The following is a 23259-nucleotide window of genomic DNA, read 5'->3' as shown; positions in this document are numbered from 1 at the left end:
TAATTATGTGTTTATTCAATTATTGGTTATTAATTTCAATTTTATTCAAACAAATCATCTTATCTAAATCTCCTCTCTTTTATATGATCAAAGTAAAAGATGCATTTAGTCACAATACATTGACTTGGAATACAATTTCACATTTTCCAATTATGGGCCCCTTGATGTAAGAGTACTAGCAATCATTCTTTTTGATGCTGAATCATTGGCAAGAATGTAGCCCTCAATTTTGGCACCGTTGTTAAGCTAAAATATGGTAAATTTTACTAATATAATTTGATGTCAGCATATGGGAACACAGTAAAGGGAAAAAGCCCCTGGTGATTGTCTCCGTATTTACACACACTTACTGTGCTTTGACCTAAAGTTAATGTTTTAAAAACTCCTTCATGAAGTCTGTGTCTTTAACTCCAAATAAAATGCATGAAATGAATTGTCTAATTCCTACTTACATTAAAACTTTATATTTAGTTAGATTTGCTGGGGAATTTTATCCTTTATCTACTGAATGCTTATTTTTTCCAGAAACTATTTGATATTTTGGAAATTAATTTCAAGTGAACCTAAGTTTATCTATGCAATTCAAGAATAAATAAAATATTATTACGTCACTGTGAAACCAAAAGAATAAAAGTGTGCCTGTGACAATTTCTCTTCTCAGAACTTCTAGATCTTGGTCACATAGTTAGAGGATGGCTCTATATGAATTTACAGTTTTCCAAGTGATTCTAAATCCTGCTGCTCCAATTATCCTTCCCATCCTCTATATCCACCTTTTCAGTCTATGTTAGTGCCAAAGTTATTTAAAGGAGCCAAGAAACACAAGTTCCAGTGAATACGAGAAACTCAGACATAACTCACCTAAAAAAAAGGATTTTTAAAAACATTATTTCTTAAGATGGCAAAATTAATACTTGAAAGAAGGAAGTAGGAGTTAGACTGCATTCCCTTGAAAACACACTCTACTTGATTTCTTGCAAAAAGTCTACTCCATTTTCACCTTTTCATTCTCATTTTTAGAAATAATAAGATTTGTTATTTTGAAGACCTCTCTGATGTTCATATTTAAATAAAACTACTCAAGATACCACAGACTTTGAAAATAAGTGTTTGTTTTGATGGTATATACACTGAATGTATATAGAAAAACATCTTTCATATTTTTATCAATTTTATTTCCACTTGTAAATATTGTCAACATTTAAATCCAAGTTAACAGAACACCAATGAGAACATCAAAGCTATTTATATTAAGATTTTTAAGTATTTTAAAACATAGTCATGCTCAGATAGACTTGTAGGATCCCAAAATTAAAACTGCCCCATGATAATGCACAGATTATAGCTTAAAATATGGAAATAGCCATAACACATTTTAGTGAAATATTTTATTCTTCATGAATACTTCATTTTTACTTTGTCCCTAAATTAATAGTCACCTTAAGAATATCTATCAATACTCAATGTTATAAAAATGAATGCATGAATAATTTGTAGGTGAATATATACATGGCCAAAGTTTAATTTGGCTCTCCATTCAAAAAAAGCAGTGTCGGTGGATATTTGGGCATTATCGTTCAATTCATGCTTACCTTTTTCAGAGGTTTATAAGCAAAGTGAAAAATTCAGATTTAGCTGGGGAACACACAATGAAATATATTTAGATTAAAAAAACATGTCTTTTAAAAACATAAGTCTAACTATGTCAGAGCATCACTCATGTATTTGCTAACTATGTGGAGGAATTATTGCATTAAAAGCTACAGTATTAAATGCGCAGGTGACAGCTTCTTCTCCACGCCATAAGAAAGGGCTGATCATAATTATCTTCACCCTGACAGTTGTACTTGGCAATGGAAACATTTTTAAATGTTATCATCTCCAAGATCACTCTGGTGATTTTCTAGAAAATTAGGTGATGGTGAATGAATATGGAGTTCTAGAAACAATTGATGTGCCAAAGTAGTTACAGAAATATAATGATTAAAGCTTAAATTTAACTTTCCTTTGAACAAAAGAGACATTTTGAAAACTACTGACAGGTTTTAAACTATAGTGAGACACTCACTATATGAGTCCCAGACTCATGTTCATTAGAAGTGCTCTCTAACAAATCTCCACTTTTAACGTAATTTTTGAGCCTGCTCCCATTTTCTAGAAAAGAGAATTATCATAGCGATTTATAATGAAGTTGTAAAACTGACCAGGTCCAAACTAAAGAGCTGGGAAGGGCAACACACCACACATGCCCAAAACTATGTTTCCAGAATATTTCTGATCTGAAAAACAGTACATATGCAAGACCATAGCCTCAATATGAACTTCAACTGAATTCATTAGATGATAATTCTTTAACCACAATGAGTAAATACAAGCACTCTTCCTCAATGTTTTTGTTAATTTAGGATATGTAACATTTTTGTAGAGCATCAAGGAAAAATCAGTTCTCTCTGCATTTAACTTCAGTGTCGGTAGATCTAAACATTTCAGTGTTAACCTATTCATTCCTTATAAATGCTATGAAGCAGAGAATAAAATGGTTAAATCTAACATTCTTCCTTAGTTTTTCCTCACCTTGCATTTAAAAGAAATGACTTTGGTGGTTTCCATCCTAGTTTGTAAATGACGAAAACTAAATGTAACTGGAGTTCTATCTGATATTGAGTCAGGAGATGCACTGGATTAAAATATAGGTAAAAATTGGTTTTTCCATAAGGTAAACATTGGCCTTTTCTTCTTCTTCTTTTTATTTTTATTTTTTTGCTGAGGAAGATTTGCCTGAGCCAACATCTGTGTCAATCTTCCCCTATTTTGTATATGGGTTGCCACTACAGCTTGGCTGCTGCTGAGTGGTGTAGATCCACACCCATGAACTAAACTGGGGCCACTGAAGCAGGGTATGCTGAACTTAACCACTCGGCCACAGAGCCAGCCCTGGCCCTTTCTTCTTTAATTAATAAAGAATTCAAAACTAATTTTTTCTTGGGAATAAAACATCTTGGAAATAAATCCAAGGAAATCATGGTTTTATGTTTTCAACTAGCTCTATTCTAAACAAGGCATACAAATAACAAGTGAAAAAAAAAAACGCTAACGATATTTTCCAGTCAAAAAATTACTACATAAACATTATGCTTTAGAATAGGCCCTCACTACAAATAATGGTAGATTATATTTAAATAAAATATGTATTAAAATTATTCCATCTCTTAAATATGAATTACAGAACTCATAAATTTGAAATCTTAATAGGATATAAGTAAAATAAGGCAAATTAAAGTAAAAATATATAATGCTATTTTAATATACTGAAATTTGCAACTAATCTGGTTTACATAAATTTAAGTAAATTAATCTGCAAGCTTTAAAATATGAAAGCCTACGAAAGCCTTAAAATAGTTACAATACTACTCACATTTTAAACATTGGTGCCTGCATGTTAAATTTACACTTCATGTTATTGAAGTACAGCAGATGATGCTGGATTCAGTCAGACTGCTTATGATTTTCGCCTAGTAAGTAGAACTTACAAGTAAAGATAGCCAACCCAATAAACCAGATTGAACAGGGCAAAAGCTGTTGGGAAAAATATTCGAGAATAAGAATCAATTTTGGCAATGCGTATGTGTATCCTTCCCTCCCTCCAAGATCCTGTTCTGCAGTCTTCAAAGCAGCAGAAGAAGCTAGCACAATCTTTGCCCTCCAGACACTGATACCCGTCCTCATCTTCTCCTTGTGGCAGAGAAATGTTATTCATTGGAATCAGAGTGGATCCGGGATGGAGTCCAGGAGATATCTGAGTAAAATAAGAAATGAGTTTTGAGAGAAAAAAAAAGCATGAAGAAAGATCAATTTGTCCCCTCAAGGCAAACCCTAAGAGGCTGATATACAATAAAAATACTCTTATTTTCCAAAAATCAAACAGGTATTCAATCTTACCATGTTTTTAGATGATAATTTATTTTGTAACACGTAACAATATTATTTTACATTCCAAAGATTAAGCAGAAAAAAAACACCTTTTGAAAATGAAATATACTGTATACATTTAGAAAATTGATCTACTAAAATATTGTCAGTCATGAATCCAATTCTAAAATGAGAATAAACTGTATATTTCTGATATTGTACAGTAAAACATTTACATGCTATAAATATCTATTCGTTTGCTATGGTAATATAATGGACTTTGATTATTTTAGTAATAATGAGAACAAACAGCAAAGATGACATTTTGGTAAGGCAGAAAACTTTGAGAAACTGTGAAGGAATAAGAAAGATATGGGGTTTGTAATAGTGGATAAGCACAAGGCATCATATTTAGGAGAGAGAACATGCAGGTGTTAAAAAGTCAGGTTTGGGAACAATTGGTGTTCAAAATTCTGCTCATTCTACCGGTGTAGCTCTCCTCAGAGCTGGAATTACATTGGCACCTAATTTTTGTGATGGCTGTGATGAATTTCATAACTTATGTAAAATGATCCGTGTTCCACTTTGACCGATAATAATAGCTACTATTATTATCAGGAGTATTTGGGACACATATCAAATTAACATTTTATGATAACCATGCTCTGAATAGTACTTAAACAATAAACAGAATTTTTAAAAACATAAAAAATCAAGCGAGGCCAGGCTGCTACGGAATATTAAAGCAATCACTTTGGAGTCAGACAGGCTTGGGCTGAAATTCCAGCTCTGCCCAGCAGAGTTGAATAACCTTGAACAGAAAATGTCACTTTGTGTCTTCTGCTATACAAAGCTTGCAATAACAACACGTAGATCTGTTTGATGACTAAATGAAATGATGCATATAGAGCACCAAGTAAAATATCGGAAACATAGCAAGTATTTAGCTGCAATAGGTGATACTTATTGTTGTTGATATTGCCATTGCTATTATTGATTCCTAAAGAGGATTATATCACAATTCGCTCTAAAATATGTTCTAAAATAAGCAACAATAACAACAACCTGGACCTCATCAAAAGTGTTACTGGAAAAAAAACACGTTAATTAACACAAATAAAAAAGAAAGTAAAATATGAGTAAAGATGTCAGATTTAATAACTCTTCATCCTTCAGAACTTCCACATATTTCAGGGGTATCTTAAGACGAGAATATCAAAATTTATTATAGTCAGTAGTTTTGTTATCTAAACATTAAATACAATGCTTAGATTATAAATTTTTTAACCTGATATTAAATTCTTTCCAATGAAAATGTTTATAAATTTTTTCATCCTAAGTTTTGAAATAAATAAATCTCAAAGCCATGAAAACTAAATATTGCTTGGAGAAGATTTTAAAAATTAAATGCAAAAAATGAGAATTTCCTAAAATTTGGACCTATATTCAAACCTATTTTATTCCTAAAAGGAAACATAGAAGCCAAACCGCTAAATATTAAACATTCAGTAGATGCAAAAAAGCGAATGATCACATTTAGTGATATTTTAAAAACATAAATGCATCATACAAGTCATAATATCCATGTTAGAGACAAAATGTGCAGGCCGAAGATAAGGAGCAATGCCATAAACACAAATAAATTCAGGATCCATTGCCTAGAAGTATCCAAAAAGGCAGAGGCAGTATATTACTAAATGTTAATGACAGATCTTTTGAGGTTGACATTTGAGGATACCTGACTAAACTCCTAAATTTTAGTGGAGCACTAAAATTATGTATAAAAATGAGACAAATTGATATTCATTTCCTTGTCACTTAATACTTAAATAGCATATGTTCAAATGCTAGTCAGAGTGAAAAGTGATTAAAATACAAGGTTGTTAGTTGGCAATTTCAAGGTTATATGGCATAAAACGCATTCTATATATCACTCAGCACGGCCATGAATGGAAAGATGATGTGTTTATTGGAGATATCAATTGTTCATGAAAGGGATGATTAAACATTAAAGGGCACAAAAATGGAGAAAAACTGCAAGTGGTTCATTTAAAAAATGGACTAATCGCTGGTGGTCAAAATCATGGAGAGCTTTTTTGCAGCTGACAATTTTCTAGTTTCCTGCTGCCCCCCACAACACCACAAATTCATAAATTGACAGAAACTACACTTCAACGAATGATGAATGTGAACAGAAATAGACAATATGTGCGGAGAAAAACGTCCAAAGAGCTGACACAGTGTCAATAAAATAAAATACTTTTGACACACAGGTTTGTGACCTGGAAACCACTGAGAGATTAATTGGAAGAATATACATATTCCAAACCTTATTTGTCTGAAGTGTAACTATATTACTCATCTTATAATCTTTCAAGTAAAGATCCTGCTGCCCTTCAAAATGCAAGCATTGAAAAAATAAAAATAAATGAATTTAAGTGATATAAAAGGAAATGATATAATTGAATAGGATTTTCTTTTATTTTGAATGATATAGTTTTGAGAATACGCCATTTTTCTGTTATTTCGAAAGGTCTTTAAAAATATAGCTAAATTTAACATTTTGAGAAATTTATCCTATTCTCATTATTAAAGATACATATATGTCTGGTTATATATTAAATGTTATATTCCTTATATATTAATAATATAGTTAAATATACAAAATATATTTTAAGATATACTACTATCAAATAAATATCATTAATTAGTATAACATTTACGTACAAATCATTTTATATATATATTTACATATTATAATTACTGTTTATATAATATGCTAATGTCATTAATACTGTTAAATATTACTAATATGAATAGCAACATTATAAGGTCATGTTATTGATATTATGAAATACTATTATTACTATCATTAATTTCCCATTTAACACATTGCACATGAGAATGCCAACCTAAGCACAGGTTTTCCTCCACTCCACTTCCCCAAAATCTCATTTAAGTATCAGTCAGGATTTCAAAAATTACGAAATCCACATCAGTGTTAAATATAGACATAGGATGGATCTTGGTGATGCTGAGCTGCCAATCAGCATGTCAGAATTTGTGATGAGTTTTTGAAAGACAAAGAACAGATGGCAGTAGGCCAACAGATAAAGTAGACCAAAAGAAGCCAAATGTCAGAAGAGGCTCAGGCGGATAGGAGCTATTCTTCCCATCAAAGCTTCAGAGACACTCACTCTAAGGCAGGAAGAATGAGAATGATAGAATGGAAACCATGGCATTGGCTAAAGGCCCATCTCCTGAACTAGCTCTCTACTGTGCCTGCAGAGAAGAAGAGGTGCTGACAGGTTGGCATTTGCTCCTGGTTAGAACTTTATAACTTCTAAAATAAGTAAATAAATAACCTCACTCTACCCCGGGGAGGACTAGGGCTCCTGAAGCTCATATTGGAATGTCCTATAATATCCTCCTCATCATTTAGAGTGTGTGTGTACATTTGGAAGCAATCAGATGTCATGCTCCCCACACACACACATGAAAGTGAAATCCCACAGTTGCAAACTCATCAGTTATGCGCCAAGTTTGCAGGGCCTGTTGGAGAGAAATCGCCAAGAACTTTCTAGGTAAACCAACAACATAAAAGAAAAAAATGAAAATGAACAGCTATAATTACTGATTCTAATATTTCAGGAAACATAACAGATCATTAAACTTTCTAATTAATTCACTTAGAAATACTTAAAGGGATATTGTGTTCATTTAAGGAAAAAAGGAGGGAGAACAATTAGAAAATAAGAGTTCCCAGAAATTCAAGTTATTATAAATTTAAAAAAAACTAAAGCATTGTAAGATAAAATCTTGAGGAAGTTTCCCATAATATATAGAAAAAAATACGTCAACGAAAAACATCATAAAAAGAAAATCTGGAATACGTGGATTATTAACCTGGGAGGGCTAAATTCATCTAATAATAATTTTACAGGAGAAAGTAGAAATTAATTGGAATAAAGAATCAAGAAAATTCTCCGAAATAAGAGATAGGAATATTAAGTAACAAGGAAGTGAATGAGGTCAAAAAACAGAAAGTGTACTAATCATTAAGAAAATGTTTGTGCCCTGGGGAAACCAATGATGATGAAAAATTTTAGGTAAGAAAAGAAAAGGGTTTACTGACAAAGAAATAATAATCAGATTGGCATTAGAATTAATCATAATAATGAATTAAGAAGTAGAGATTTAAGTGTACTGTTTAAATTTTTTAAACTAATCAGTATAATAAGTATTAATGGTAAGATAAAATATTGAAGAAAAGAACGGGAAGGAGACAACGGGCAAGCTACATTTTTCTTTCATTTATACCAAAGAGTTGTAACTACTTTGAAGTTCGGTACTTCAAAAATTAGTAGTATAATGGAAATAATCATCAGAGGAAAGTAAAAACGGAAATGGTTAAAATGTGGTTAATTCTAATGGTTGAGACCAAGGGTGCAGGGCAGAGAATTTTATTCTTCCTTTGTACATTTGACATTGTTTGATTTGTTCATGTGTTTCAACCTTGTATATATATTACTATTAAAATAATTTTTTAGATGAAATTTTTACTCATGGTTAATCTGGTCCCTTTCAGCTGCAATAATCTATGGCGGTTTCAGTAGGAAGAGAAATATGAAGGAGTGTTATCTGGAAATCAAGGTAGAAGGAGAGCTATTGTTGGGGAGACCTACACGCCTCGAGAGGAGCGTTACATGACCATTGTTATAAGTGATATTAAATGGCTACTCTATCTGTTGAAAACATCCTACATCCACTGACTCTTTAAAGTCATTTAAATAACATTCTTGCTGTATTTCACATTTTACCGAGATCAAATGATCACTCCTGGGAACTTTGCCAAATACTATTATAGGAAGGGAGGTCTATAATTTGTGAAAAAGTATATTGATATAGCTTCTCATTATTTCAGTACTCTGAAAGGTAGGCAAATGTTTATTCATATAGGTATGCAACTGGCTGAAAATAAGCTCTTGTCTTTGCAGGGATTGTGAGCAGAAACAAAAAGCAAAAACACAAACCCTTCCACACATTATTTCCACCCTAATGTGCTGGTTCTGGCTCTCAGTCGTATATTACTTCTTGAACTATTGCAATAGTCTCCAAATTTATCTCCTCGCTTCTTTTGCCATTCAAGTGTATACACTATGCTACTTCTGATTATATTTCAAAAACATATATAAAAATGTCATCTTACTTAAAAACATACACAGCTTACCAGTGCTGACAGGACAAAACCTAAATTTCTTACACAGTACTGGAGATTTTCTACATCTTGGCCATAAACCATTTTTCTATCATAAACCTGGGCTATTTTCCTTCCTATGATTCCTATTTTCTAGATCAGCACTGTTCAATGGAAATTTCTGTGATGATAGACATGTTCTCTATCTGTACTGTTCAATATGGTAGCCACTAGTCACATGTAGTTATTGACCACTCGAAATGTGACTAACGGTACTAAGATACTGAATCTTAAATTTTGGTTAATTTTAATTAATTTAAATGAAGCAACCTAGCCATATATGACTAGTTGCTACTGTATTGGGCAACACAGCTTGGGACTTATACCAGTCTACTGTTTATTCTCACGTGTAAGGCTCAACTCTGCTCACATGGTTCCTTCTGTCTTAAATGTTCTTCCTAATTTGTTCTCCTGAAAACTGCAACTCATTCTTCAAAGATCTACTTCAACAATGTCACACTTTCTCTGTAATTTTCTCTGTCAAATTCCCTTTGGAAGAATTAGTTTATGTGCTTTTTGAATACCCTATTTACACTTGAAATGAAAGAAAGCCACCCCACTCCACTGGGGCCCACTGTGACATAGCCTCTTCTCAACACTGTGTGCTTGCTAAGTCAGTGTTTCATAGACCTTAATACATGGTGTCTCAAGATTTCCTCGGTGCAAAAGATAGGCCAAATAAGTCAGACTTTGTAGTACCTGTCTCTATTTCAATAGGAACATCTCCTTTAAAAATAATTTTTATTTATATTCTTTATAGGAAGTATTCTATTTCTGAAAAGGTATTTGAAACCAGTCATCTAATTGTTAATTCCCTTATAATGTCTTTGTTTACTTTTGATTTTTATACTGAACTATTTGTATTATACTTTATTACCTTACATTTATGTTTCTAATGTATTTTTTCACAACTGCATTTAAAGACCCCTGAAAGCAGAGAATACATTTTATCATTATTCTTTCCAAAGTGCCTAGTCCCTGGTTGGCAAAATAAATTTCCATCATTTTACAGTTTAAATTGAGAGATTTCACATAAATTCTATCCTCAAATGGATATATTGGGCCCCTGACATAGTGTAACATGGTTTTCTGAGATTTCTAATCCGCTATGGGCTGCATATTTGAGTTTCAACATGAACTATTCTTTAGTTGGTTGGTTGACCACAATTGCTCTTCTGTGATCTTTATCTGTTCCATAAAGGATCTTGATTCCATGCTCCAGCATAGTTAACTTATTAGATTATCTTGAAAATAGATATTGAAACAAACATACCTGAATCATATTCTTTTTTTTTTTTTAGGAAGATTAGCCCTGAGCTAACATCCACCGCCAATCCTCCTCTTTTTGCTGAGGAAGGTTGGCACTGAGCTAACATCCATGCCCATCTTTCTCCACTTTATATGTGGGATGCCTGCCTCAGTGTGGCTTGATAAGGGATGTGTAGGTCTGCACCTGGGATCCGGGCTGGTGAAGCCTGGGCCGCCGAAGTGGAATGTGAGAACTTAACTGCTGCACCATCAGGCCGGCCCCCATATTCTTAATGAATAGAAATAAGAACACCATAAAATGTATTAAATGGAAATATGGACCAAGTCAAAATTTCATTGACATTTATAATAAAAAATGAAAAAGAAAGAAATGAAGAAATAAAAGAAAAAGGATAGAAGGAAGACCAGAAGGAAGGAAGGGATGAGAGGGAGAAGGAGAGAGTGAGGAAGAAAAGGAAAGAGAGAGAAAGGGTCCAATATATCATGTGGAAAGTAAGGTCGAAAGCATCTTTATTAATTTATGCTCTTCTAGAGGGTTCATTAAAGCTAAAAGTCTATTGTGCTCAAATACCACCTCTTCCTAAAGAAAATAAATTGGAGTGCTCTGGGATTCTCAGTAAAGCAGTCAAAGAGAGGTCAAGAAGGGAGTTTTAGTTTTGCTTAATAACAGACATATTGACCCTTCAGTGACTCTAGTCAAGGTCTTTGGTCCTGACCTATTGCCGTATATAGTTTAGAGAAGAAAAGGGAAAATGCTGGATTTTAAACTACTCAGAATTTTGAGCCTATAAAAGAAAGTGGAGAGATGGAAGCATGGAGAAAGAGGAAGAGAGAGAGAGAGGGAGGAAGATAAACTCACAAACAATTGAAACAGGTGTAAAGGCAAGATGCTGCAAGATTTATGTATTTAGATTGTCCATTTGACTGTCCTGGCTGGAACAGAAGAAAAACACAGATTCCACAAAGCCCTTTAAGTAGACCATTTGAGACAACAGCAAGCAGAACTGTCTATTCTTCATAAAAGTTCGTCCTGATTTACCTGATTAGCAAGACCGTATGACCACTGAACCAGGCAGTGAGTCAGATTTGGTTAGCGATCCCAGTTTTTCACTCAGTTTCATTTAGTATCCAAAGAGCTCATAAAGCACATAACTGAACAGAAAGAAAAGACGATAGAATTTTATATTGGATGGCTCTAAAGGAAACATTTTTCGGACCTGCGTAGTCTATTTAACTTCTGATAGTTGCAATTTGGTGCTTCAACGTTCTCATTTAATTTTTATTCCTTAATTTTTCATCTTTAGAATTTTGCTTCTGGAGCTTGATGCTAAATTTTAAATACTGACATATAGATTTTTTTTTCTTAAATACTTATTCTAGAACAGTGTCTAGAACATGGGTATTGTTAAAAATATTTGATGAATGAATGACTAAATAAACATCATAATTTTAAAGTTTGCACTCCCATGTTTCAGCTTTCTGAGTAAATGCAACGTCTGGTAACGTGGTTGCAAGTGCATGATCTGGACTCAAACCAATCAGCTGCAGTCCTAGTGTAGCCACTTATTGGTTGAGTGCCCTTAGCTAATGTAATAATAGTACAGACATTATATATTCATAGAATGAAATTAGAGAATCCATGTGAGATTGTACACAGCCTGGATTTTAAAGTGAATTATTTTTACTCCAAAAATTTTCATTCACAATTTCCAAAAGCAAAATTTTCAAGGCAGTAGTTGAACACAGCTATAGATGAGTAAATGATGAAATGGAAAATTCAGAGAGGATGCTAGACTTTGATCAGAGGAAAATAGCAGAAAACCTGTGTTTTTCTTTATTTAAAAATTTAGCAAATGGATATTAAAGTTGAAATAATTGCCTTCTGATGGTTTGTCTATTCAGGGGCCATAATATGTCCTATGGATAAGCTAAAATAGTGTCAAATTGAGAGAGTGACAGGGTAATTGTACAATGTAAGTCTCGAATGTGCCAGCAATGTTCTCTGCCTTCTTGGAATACTGTGGCAATCTTAAAGTAAGTATACAAGGGTTTGGTCCTGGAGTATAACATGAAAAGTAAAATATAATTTAAAAGTATGTCAAAGTTTTATGAAGAAACTAATGAAAAATGGGGGAAGGGAGGAAAGAGAATCCTAAAACTTACAAAGTTAGGAGTTAACATGGAAAACTCTATGTCTCAATATATACACACTACGGTAGGTTTACAAGTTTACAACTCACACATAGCTGTTTTATACGTTCTCATTTATTTGGATATTTTGGAACAAATTTTTTTAAAATAATTACTAAAATCAGCAATAAAATGCCTTCGTTGTTGGTATCAGATAAACAGTTAGCTACTTTTCTGAGTCTTACGAGAACAGGAAATATAAAGCTTAAGTTTTGACACCAAAGAAGACCTGGGTTTGGGTCCTGGACCCTTCACTTCCTAGGGCCGTCCTTGTGTAAATTACTGAATTTGTATTCGTATGAGCATAAATGAAATCACACATGTAAAATACTTAGAGACATGCCTGGCATACATAGTAAGTGTTAGATATTACTTTAAGATTGTTATAATTACCATTATAACAAGAAATTATAGTCAATCATTCAACACTTACGTATCTTAGAAGCAATAGAATCAATTCTAATATACCAATTTGATGTGCTATAAGTTAAGGTAAATATATGATTGGGAAGGGGGAGTAAGAGCATACAAATATATAAAAAACAAAAAAAATTTTATAGCTATGACTTTCGAACATAGCTCAACACTAACATTAAAGAGAGATCTCTGTTTTGTGGTCCACTTGTTGAAAGTGCAAATCCTAACACAAAAATAGGATCAAAGAGAGATCTTAAATAATTTTTTTAGGTCCAAAGAATCTACCACTTGGGGAAAATTCACAGCATAAGAAGCCACTCTTTACATGGGTGGTCCGAGAGTCTTTCCTAAGGAGAAATATAAATACTCTTTTCTTGGTGGGCAATGCTAGGGTCTCCAGTTACACCTTAATTTTATTTATCTTTTGCCAGGGTACCTCAAGCGTCCGTATCACTTTAAGCAAATATAACATGAGTATTTAAAACAGTATCTCTAATAGTGAGTTGCTGTTTATAAAAATAGAGATTTTTAACGTACCGAGGCCTTATTTTTTAGCTTTCTGTTTCGTGTGGTCTTTCCTTTTTTGTTGCTGGTGAAATAATGCAACGTGCCATATTCCATCAAAGCTGCAAAAACAAAAATGAAGCAAACAGAAACAAAGAGATCCATCGCAGTCACATAAGAAACTTTAGGTAAGGACTTCCTGGCGATTGTACTCAGAGTTGTCATAGTCAGAACTGTAGTGATACCTGTGGAGGGGGGGAAAAAAAACCAGAAGTTGAAAAATTACTTAACAGACTATTTTTACTCTTCCACGGGATTAGGCAATATTATGAGTGGAAATTAACAATGGAAACAAAAGGATGTGATTACTCGTGATTTACAAAAAAAATTAAAGTGCCGGTAACCATAGCTACATTATGTTCAGTGTGCTCTTTGTGTCTGTATGAGTTTTTTGGTTTTGGTTTTGGTTTTTTTTTGAGGAAGATTAGCCCCGAGCTAACATCTGCTGCCAATCCTCCTCTTTTTGCTGAGGAAGACTGGCCCTGAGCTAACATCCATGCCCATCTTCCTCTACTTTATATGTGGGACGACTGCCACAGCATGGCTTGCCAAGTGGTGCCATGTCTGCACCCAGGATCCGAACCAGCGAACCCTAGGCTGCTGAAGCAGGACATGCCAACCTAACTGCAGAGCCACCAGGCTGGCCCCTGTATGAGTTTTAATCATCTAAATTCAGTGGAACGCAAGTAGTTGACTCCCCGTACCCATCCTTCCCTTCCTAGTAACAGACCACCCACTTTTTCGCTGGCATGTGGCTGTCTGGAAGAACAACTTTCTTTGTCACCTTTCTCAGCTATGTGTGGCCGCAGGCTGAGATCTAGCCAAGGAGGATTAAGACAAGGATGTAAACAACGTGTCTGAAAGATGGCGTTAACAACGATTGAAGGGAATCAGAAGGTACAAACTTCCCGTCGTAAAATAAATAAATCATGAATAGCATGGTGATCATAGTTAATAATACTGTATTGCATATTTGAAAAGTGCTGAGAGAGTAGATCTTAAAAGTTCTCATCACAAGAAAAAAAATTTGTAACTATGTATGGCGATGGACCCTAACTAGATTTATTGTGGTGATCATTTCACAATATATGCAAATATTGAATAAGTATTTTGTACACTTGAAACTAATATAATGTTATACATCAATTATCTCTCAATTAAAAAATAGAGATGGCATTAACGAGACAGGAAATGCTCCTTTCTCTCTTTCTCATAGCTTTCTGCTGGAATACAATGGTCACAGCACCAGCAGCCACCTTAGAAAATTAGATGATCATGAGATTTAAAATCACTCACAACACAGCAGAAAGCTCCAAGGAGCCTGAGTCCCTCCCACTGAAGTCACCCTTTGACTTCCTCCCTCTGGACTTTTTAAATGAAAAACAAACACCCCTCTACCTAATTTAAGCTATGGTGATTTGAGGTTTTCTGCCACACATGGTTAAAATTACTCCAAACTAGTACAGTGTTTTCTTACACAGCAACTTGAATTAAACCTATTTTTTGATCTCAAAGTTTAAGTAAGGAAAACAGGCAAAATTACATCAACGGAAGATTTTAAAAGCACAGAGGAAATCTTCATATTTTGAAGAATTCAGCATATAAAATTAGGATATCACCCTCGGCCCCAGCCCTATGTGTATATCCTTGGGGGTGTCTGTTTCTCTTTACCCATGGCCTTCTTGCCGTTCTTAACTCTTCTAGTTTTAGCCTCCCAACTCACAGTTGCACATGCTTTATCTCTTCTTATCTAAACTGCCATAATTCTCATTCTTTGTCACATGCAATATGGCCCCATGAACGTAATTGTCTACTCTCTAAAAAGTACTCAATAAAATGCCAGATGACTATTAATTTCGCCAATTATTCATAGAGTGGAAATACCTGGGATGAAAATAAAAATAGAAAGGGTCTCTTTGGGATGACGAAGGCAATAGCCACCTCTTTTCCTCGTCTCTGTTGAAACGTGCCCTAATAATTCTTCTTACATGCCTATCTTTTTATTTTCATCATCACTTAGGGTTGAAAAAAAAACTTAAAGATGACACAGGTATGATGGTTTGGGAGTCATGAAGGCAAATTTAGGTTCAAATTCTGATGCTCCCGTCTGTTAGCCCTGTGGCTTTAGAGAAGTTTCTTAACTCCTCTGTGCCTCCCATCTAAAAAAACTGGCACGGTAATATCTTATTTGGTACTATAATAAATTTATATAAAAGGTATTTATTTTACTTATTTGTTCTTAAAAGTGGATACCTGGAATACTGATTTTAAGTCTTTCTTCCTTTCTAATATTAACATTTTAAATCTATAATTTCTCCTTTATGCAACACCTTACCTGCATCTCACAAATATTTATATGTTAAATTTTTATTAAAATTCAATTTGAAATATTTTCTAATTTCCCTTTTGATTATTATTTGACCCAAGGGGCATCTAAAAGGTCATTTTTAAATTTCCAAATAAATTATTGTCTATATTACTTTTATTGATTTTTAATTTACTTCGTTTTGGTTAGAAAAATACTCTGGAAAATTTTAGTTTTTGGAATTTTATTGAGATGTTGGTCAATGTTCTATATGCTCTTGAAAATATCATGCATTCTGTAGTTGGGTGTAGTGTTCCATTAACATCAGTCAGGTCAAGTAGTTGATAATTTCATTCAGATTTTCTACAATTAATTGATTTTTTTCGTGTATTCATTTCTTCATCAACGAATGAGAAAGAGTATTAAAATGTCCAGTGATGATTTCAGATTTGTCTATTTCTCCCATTATTCCTGACAGTTTTTGCTTCGCTTATTTTTAAAACAGTGCTATATTTAAAAAGCTTTGCATATATGGTAAGTGCTGAATAATCTCAGTGAACACTAGTCTTCCCTCTTTCTTGCTTTGTATACTGGTTTTCTGATAACTTAGTAAATCACAACATTCTCATAGTCAGACAAAGGTAGATTTCCAAAGACATTCCTAGCTGCCATAATTATGTTCCATCCCAACAAAAAAAATCTTAAAGCTTTGATTTCATTATCAATTATTGTATTAAATTTCACTTTACTAAAATATGACTACATTTCTATTTCATAAAGTAAGGAAAACTAAAGCAGAACTTAGCTTCTAGACATTTATTTCTTTAGTTTTTTTTTGTTTTGTTTTTAGGAAGATTGGCCCTAAGCTAACATCCGTGCCCATCTTCCTCTACTTTATAATGTGGGAGGCCTGCCACAGCATGGCTTGGTAAGTGGTGCGTAGGTCCATGGCTGGGGTCCAGGCCAGCGACCCCTGGGCCTCTGAAATGGAGCATGTGGACTTAACCACTATGCCACCGGGCTGGCCCCTCTCTAATTTAGTAATTATTATGACAGAGTTCAGCTTAAAAAGAACATGGTGGATTTCCTATTAAAATATCTCTGAGTCCACAAAAATAAGAAAATATTTGGGATTTTAAAAGGACTCATTGATATTTCTTCCGTGGCTTCCCCTGTTCAAAGTCCTGCAATAGTCTCCCATCACATTTGGTAGAAAATCCACTCTTTAAAATGACCTACTGAAACTGACATGATTTAACTACTGGCCACCTCTCCAATCTCATTTTCTACTGCTACTCAGTCACCTCTAGCCACATTGTCTTCTTTCTGACTCTCAAGCATGGCATGCAAGGAAGAATCCTCTTCAGAACTTTGTGGTTCTCCCAGCCTGGACTATCTTTTTACCAGGTAGACACCAGGCTAGCTCCCACACTCCATCAGGTCTCTGCCATCTCCTCAGAGAGATCCAGGCTGACTCCACGAGATAATACAGCAAACATCATATCCACCCACATCCCCTGCCGTTCTCTAACCATTCATTTTGCTTTCTCTTCATAGCCTTTACTACTCACTGACATTTTACTGTATGCTTTTTAGATTTGTACATTACCCGTATATCCCACTAACATAAATGTTTTATGTTTTAACATGAACATTAGGGTTTTACAACTTTTGTCCACTGTTAACACTACAGCACCTAGAACTCTGCCTGTTTCATAGAAAGCATTTGATGAATGTTTGTTAAAATGCAATGTTGAATAAATGAGCTCAGGCAATTGTCCTTCAATTATATATATATATATACACCTTATCCTTCTAGTTGATATGCTAATACTAAAAAATACGAATTCATGCAAAAATACAATTCCATAATTGGCTATTCTCTTTCACGACACTATGGCATATGGTTTTTGGCTTCATGGAAACCTAATGATAGAAATAATCCATTCAAATTCTATCTGGGAAAAAATACGAGAATAATGTTTAAAAAATACAATTTTTAAGTCATAACTCATAGTAGCATACAAAAAAACTAAAATAATTTATTCACCTTGGAACATAAAATAATTTGAGACAATGGTAGGAAATAAAACGAGGTCTGAGTGCATTTTGTCCCCGACCTGTGTCTACACCTCTTTTTAGACTCCCAAAGAAACTGCATTTCCAATTACGGAGCTAGATGCCTCAGGCTTTACCTTGCTACTTTTAAGTGATTTGCATTTTACTATATTTATTAAATGGAGTTATTTACCAGCTATCATGGAAACCACATGAAAACCTCTTTACTGTTGAAAACAGAAATTGTCCCAACTTTCTTCATGTTTTTTAAGACACAATTATCAGTAGTGTGATTCTTGTCTTGGGAATGAATCAATTGATCAATAAGTTGTCTATATATACAAATACATGGAAGTAAGTTGTCATTTTCTTTTAAACAAATGTATAGTAATTACATACATTTTCTTTTATGATTTTGATTATTGCTATGAATTGCTAAAGAAAGAAAACAAGAGTCTATTTTATCAAGCATGAATTATAAATTACTCTTTTAATCAGCGTTATTGTACAGGCAACTTTCAAAATATTCACAGACTAATGACACATTTTATAGATTGCAGAAGCCCGGATCTTCTTGTTCCTTTCAGCAACCTGCCCTTTAGGCAGTCGACTCTTCATCAGCACCATTGTAAAAGCAGAGAATTTCAAAGCCTTCTAAACACACACTAGTCAATAAATGCTGGCTATTAATCATTCAGCTAAAAAATAGAATCTTGATGAAAAGTGATTAAAAATATTGACTGAATTAAGACTGAGGGACTATGTGTAATTTTCATGTGTTAATTCTTGATGTGTATTTATGCTTCTTGACCTCTATTAGCAGGAAAAATAAAAATTTTTCTGAAATTTCAAGTTCTTTACAATTCTATTTTTACTTGTTTTTCATATATTCATTCCAACATCATATTGTACTAGAGTATGTCAATTTTTGCCATATTGTAGTTAAAGGAATATTTCTACTATATTAAACCATAAACTTTTATCACATTAAAATGTTGTTAAAAGTCCTATGACATTATAGCATAATATTACATGTCATACCCAGTGACGTTCTTGCAGGTACTGCATCTTTATTGATCCAAAAAGACACCCAAGAAAGAACAACGGTCAGAATACATGGAATGTAGGTCTGAATAGTGAAATACCCCATTCGTCGGCTCAGGTCAAAAAAAATTGTCATGATAATATAATCCCCTGGAAAAAAAGAAATACGTTTTATTTGGGGTATAAAATATATAAAAGTATAGATTACAATCTGCAGGTTTAAATACAAGTGCCATTTGATGCCAGCATTCGTCACTGATTTGCATTTCCTTTTTACCGGATATCGTGTGGGAGATTTCAGTTGAGTTCCGTAGCCCTACAAATGCAAACTGATATAATCTCCAGTATTTAGGATCAGCCACTTCCACAGAAGGCTTTTTCCACTTATACTCAATTTCATTTTTAGGGTATCCATCTAGATAAAAAATTAAAATAAAGATATGTACATTAGCAGGATCCAAATCTGTTACTCTTGCAATACCAACATTATCCAAAGACAAATTCTTTGAAATTTATTCTCATTTTTGTATTATATGTCAAGTATAGAAAATACTGTATAAAATTTATGTGTACAGTTTAAAGAATAATCATCCGATGACCAAAAAATAATAATTCACGTAACTCCACTTAAATCAAGAAATAAAACCTTGCTAGCTTCCAGGAAAACCTATATGTCCACTCCAATATAGTATTTTCCCTCCCAACCAGAGGTAACTACTAACCTGATTTGTGATAATCTCACCCTTGTTTTTTTTGTTATAGATTTTCTGATATACATTTCTAAAAGATATAGCTTAATTTAGGTACTTTTTGAACACTATTTGATTGTTGCCATACTGGATGCAGTATTTTGTATCTTACTCCTTTTAATATCATATTTATAATAGTCCTCTATGCTATTATATGTAGCTGTAGTAAATTTGTTCCATTGTAAAGGTGTAATAAAATTTATTTATCAATTTTACTGTTGTGGGCACTTGTAATGTTTCCTGTTGGTTATTACTAACATTGCCACTATTAACATTATTGTACATGCCTCATAAAACATGTATATGCAAAGGTTTCTCTGGGCCATATACCTAAGTGTGGGATAGCTGGGTCATGGGTTACATATAATTTCCATTTTATGAGACAGTGCCAGTCTTTTTTCCATAAAGAATATACCAATCTCATCTCTCTCACCAGCCACAGTGTGAAAGTATATGGGGCCCCATATTCTCATTAAACTTGATGTGGACAGTCTTCTGTATTATACTGGTCTGTAGAATGTATTTTATTTCATATTTTACCAATTATAAATGAAACCCAGCAATTTTTTCATGTTTATTAGATTCTTGGTTTTTTTCTCTGGAGGACTGCTTGTACAATTGCCTACTATTTTATTGGGTTTTCTTTCTTTTTGTCTGAATTCTGTCTGTATTCTGGATACTAGCCCTGTGTTAGTTATCTGTATTGAAAATAATCTTGCCTTCTCTGTAGCTGTCTAGAATGGAGGTGCATTATTTCAACAGGGATATGTTTTAGTTTCTGCCACTTGACAGGGAAATCCACAAAGGCCCTTTGGACCAATGAAGTAAAGGAAATTTGAGCTGCAAGTCCATGTGGGGTGGGCTTGTGATTCAATCCTCTCAAGGAGTTAGTTTATTCTTTCCTTTTAGAGGCAACTTTCCTTTTTAGACCTTAGTGGTTGTGCGTGCTTGTATAGGTGTATGGGGAGCACTTCTTCATTTTACCTTAAGTGCCCAGCCTTTTGGAACCCAGCTGTGTGTAGAAATTATGTTCTTTCAAATTTCCAATCCACAATGCTGCTAAAATCAAAGCTCAAATTTACCTTGTTTGGTAAATGTCCTCAGGTCAAATTGGCTACAAAACTTCTTTCTTTTTGGCTTCAACTTTTTTTTTTTTTCCTTTTTCTCCCCAAAGCCCCCTGGTACATAGTTGTGTATTCTTCGTTGTGGGTTCTTCTAGTTGTGGCATGTGGGACGCTGCCTCAGCGTGGTCTGATGAGCAGTGCCATGTCCGCGCCCAGGATTCAAACCAACAAAACACTGGGCCACCTGCAGCGGAGCGCGCGAACTTAACCACTCGGCCACGGGGCCAGCCCCTGGCTTCAACTTTTTATGTGGATTTTTGTGGTTGAAAATTCCTTCCTAGTGACCACTTAAATGTTTTTGAGAAGATTTCAATAAGATTATCAGCCCTGCAATGAAACAGCTGTCACCTGTGTAAGGATCTGTTTTCTCTTTCATTTTTCAAACTTCTCTCTCTTGCTCTCTAGAGGTTAAACCATCTTGTTTTTCCATAATTCCCACTCTTTATTATTATTATAGAGGTAATAGAGTATAGTTAAATTATATAGGAGTGCTGGCACAAACAAAAATGGTGAGCTAGTTACTTAACTACCCTAAATCTCATGACAATGACTTTTAAAATGGGGGCCATAATGAAATCTTCCAATTACAATTGTGAAATATTAGACGTAGAAGGCTTAATTCTCTACTGGACCCATATGGAGTGCATGAAAAAGTCAGCTATGACTCAAATGTTTATGTCAGTGACACCCAGTTGCACTCATCAGTATAAAATATTAATTCCCAATAAGACAGTCAAAACTAAAGAGATATCATGCCAAGAGCTTCGACGTGGTATCTAGAGGACAGTATAATAATTGCTACATCTTCAAATATTCACATATCAACTATTCCTCAAGTGTTCCTATTAATCAAGTCTTTGTTGTGATGTGGCTGCTTTATTTACTGAGAAGCTAATGTTAGAAAATCAAATCAGTGACATATGAGATTATGAATTAAAAAGGACATTTTAATGAGACAAAAATCATTAGAAAAGTTAAGAAAATTGTTAATAAAGGTCAGCAAGAGGTATTGGGAATTTTGTAAGTGAAGTAGGATAAAACTTATGATACTTCTAATCTACTGTGAATAGATTTTAGAATGTGATATATGAAAAAAATTGAATTTCAATAAAAGGAAAATAGCATTAGGCAATTCATGGATATAGGTAATATTATTTTAAAACTCATTTTACATGTTTTCAAGACTTGCTCAATGGTATGTTATCTAGAAAAATATTTTTATAAAAATACATGTGAGGGTAAATAGATTGGGAATATAAAATAAAATTGGCATTTATATAGAAAGACTGTAACTATTTCCTTGGAACAAAATAACCAGGTTTTTGTATACAAATTGTTTAGCTCTAATAATTTCTCTGTTTTATGTATCCTTTTGAATAAAATAAACTTATTTCTACCCTGGATTTTCCAATTCATTGAAGTCTTCTCTAATATTTGCTATTAACATAGTAAATACTCTTCACCAAACCAACTTATAAATTATATTTTAAAATCCAATGAAATAAAGTTAAATCTTGCCTCCAGGAAGATGAATAAACTTTGAATAAACTCATTCATGGCATATGAAAACATTTGAACACAATTTATTTTCAAAGTACTTTATTTAATCAAAATAGGAAAAGGGCATTTGGATAATCTAAGATTAGTAAAGAATGATATAATAAAATATATACATTCACTATGCATTTATTGTCACTTTTTAATTTAAAAGCAAGTATTTTTTCTAAGAGAGTTGAACATAATCCACACTTCTGAAAATTGTATAAATCTTCTATCTCATTTCATTTTACATTTTTAAATAAACAGTGTCTGAGGCTAAAATTCTATGAAATTATTAAGCATTTTGTCACTTACAGCTTGAAAATTCCAGTGGACAGGAATGTTCGTCCATAGGAAAGTTATGAAGCTGAAGGTAACATTCTGCATTAATTGTCAATCTATTTAGACGGAAAAATAAATATTAAATAACAAGAAGTAATTTCAAACATTAAAAATGTTTTGTCTAATTTTTAAACATGATTTTGACCTGCAATGTACTAGGAAATAATAATAAGTCTCAAATTCTTAAGTGGTAATATCATAACATTCATAAATGAGTAAAACATTCTAACATTTTCCTTTCCAGCCAATTAAGATGCCTCTGTAGGCATCTTATGTAGAGATCACACATTTCAGTATGATCTCTGTGTTTACAGTTAAAAATTCATCCTTTGGGATCTCAACAATCACATGTGTACACACACACAGATTAACAGAGTGTACATGGTTAAGTATGGTGATCTTTTCTCTTTATCATAAAAATTTTTCTAAGGATGATTCTTAATAAGCAGATATGTTCAAGAGAATGAATTAAATAAACTTGAATCTTATACA

At 33.4% G+C, this 23259-nt stretch overlaps 1 protein-coding gene across 1 annotated transcript in view; it reads right to left on the bottom strand.

Annotated features, from left to right (window-relative positions):
* Positions 1-1165: 1165 nt before the first annotated feature.
* Positions 1166-23259, bottom strand: part of GABRG1 (gamma-aminobutyric acid type A receptor subunit gamma1) — a 71041-nt gene continuing 48947 nt past the window's right edge. Inside the window, exons 5-9 of the mRNA XM_014857142.3 lie at positions 22741-22823; positions 19291-19428; positions 19011-19163; positions 13580-13791; positions 1166-3796 (exon numbers count right to left, since the gene is read on the bottom strand). Of these exons, the coding sequence (XP_014712628.3) occupies positions 3527-3796; positions 13580-13791; positions 19011-19163; positions 19291-19428; positions 22741-22823 (856 nt within the window). The 3' untranslated portion in view covers positions 1166-3526. The remainder of the gene's footprint in view (positions 3797-13579; positions 13792-19010; positions 19164-19290; positions 19429-22740; positions 22824-23259) is intronic.

This window comes from Equus asinus, chromosome 3 (genome assembly GCF_041296235.1).
Source record: "Equus asinus isolate D_3611 breed Donkey chromosome 3, EquAss-T2T_v2, whole genome shotgun sequence".
Taxonomy (NCBI): domain Eukaryota; kingdom Metazoa; phylum Chordata; class Mammalia; order Perissodactyla; family Equidae; genus Equus; species Equus asinus.
Note: the sequence above shows the minus strand (reverse complement) of the source record. Positions and strands in the feature narration are given on the sequence as shown.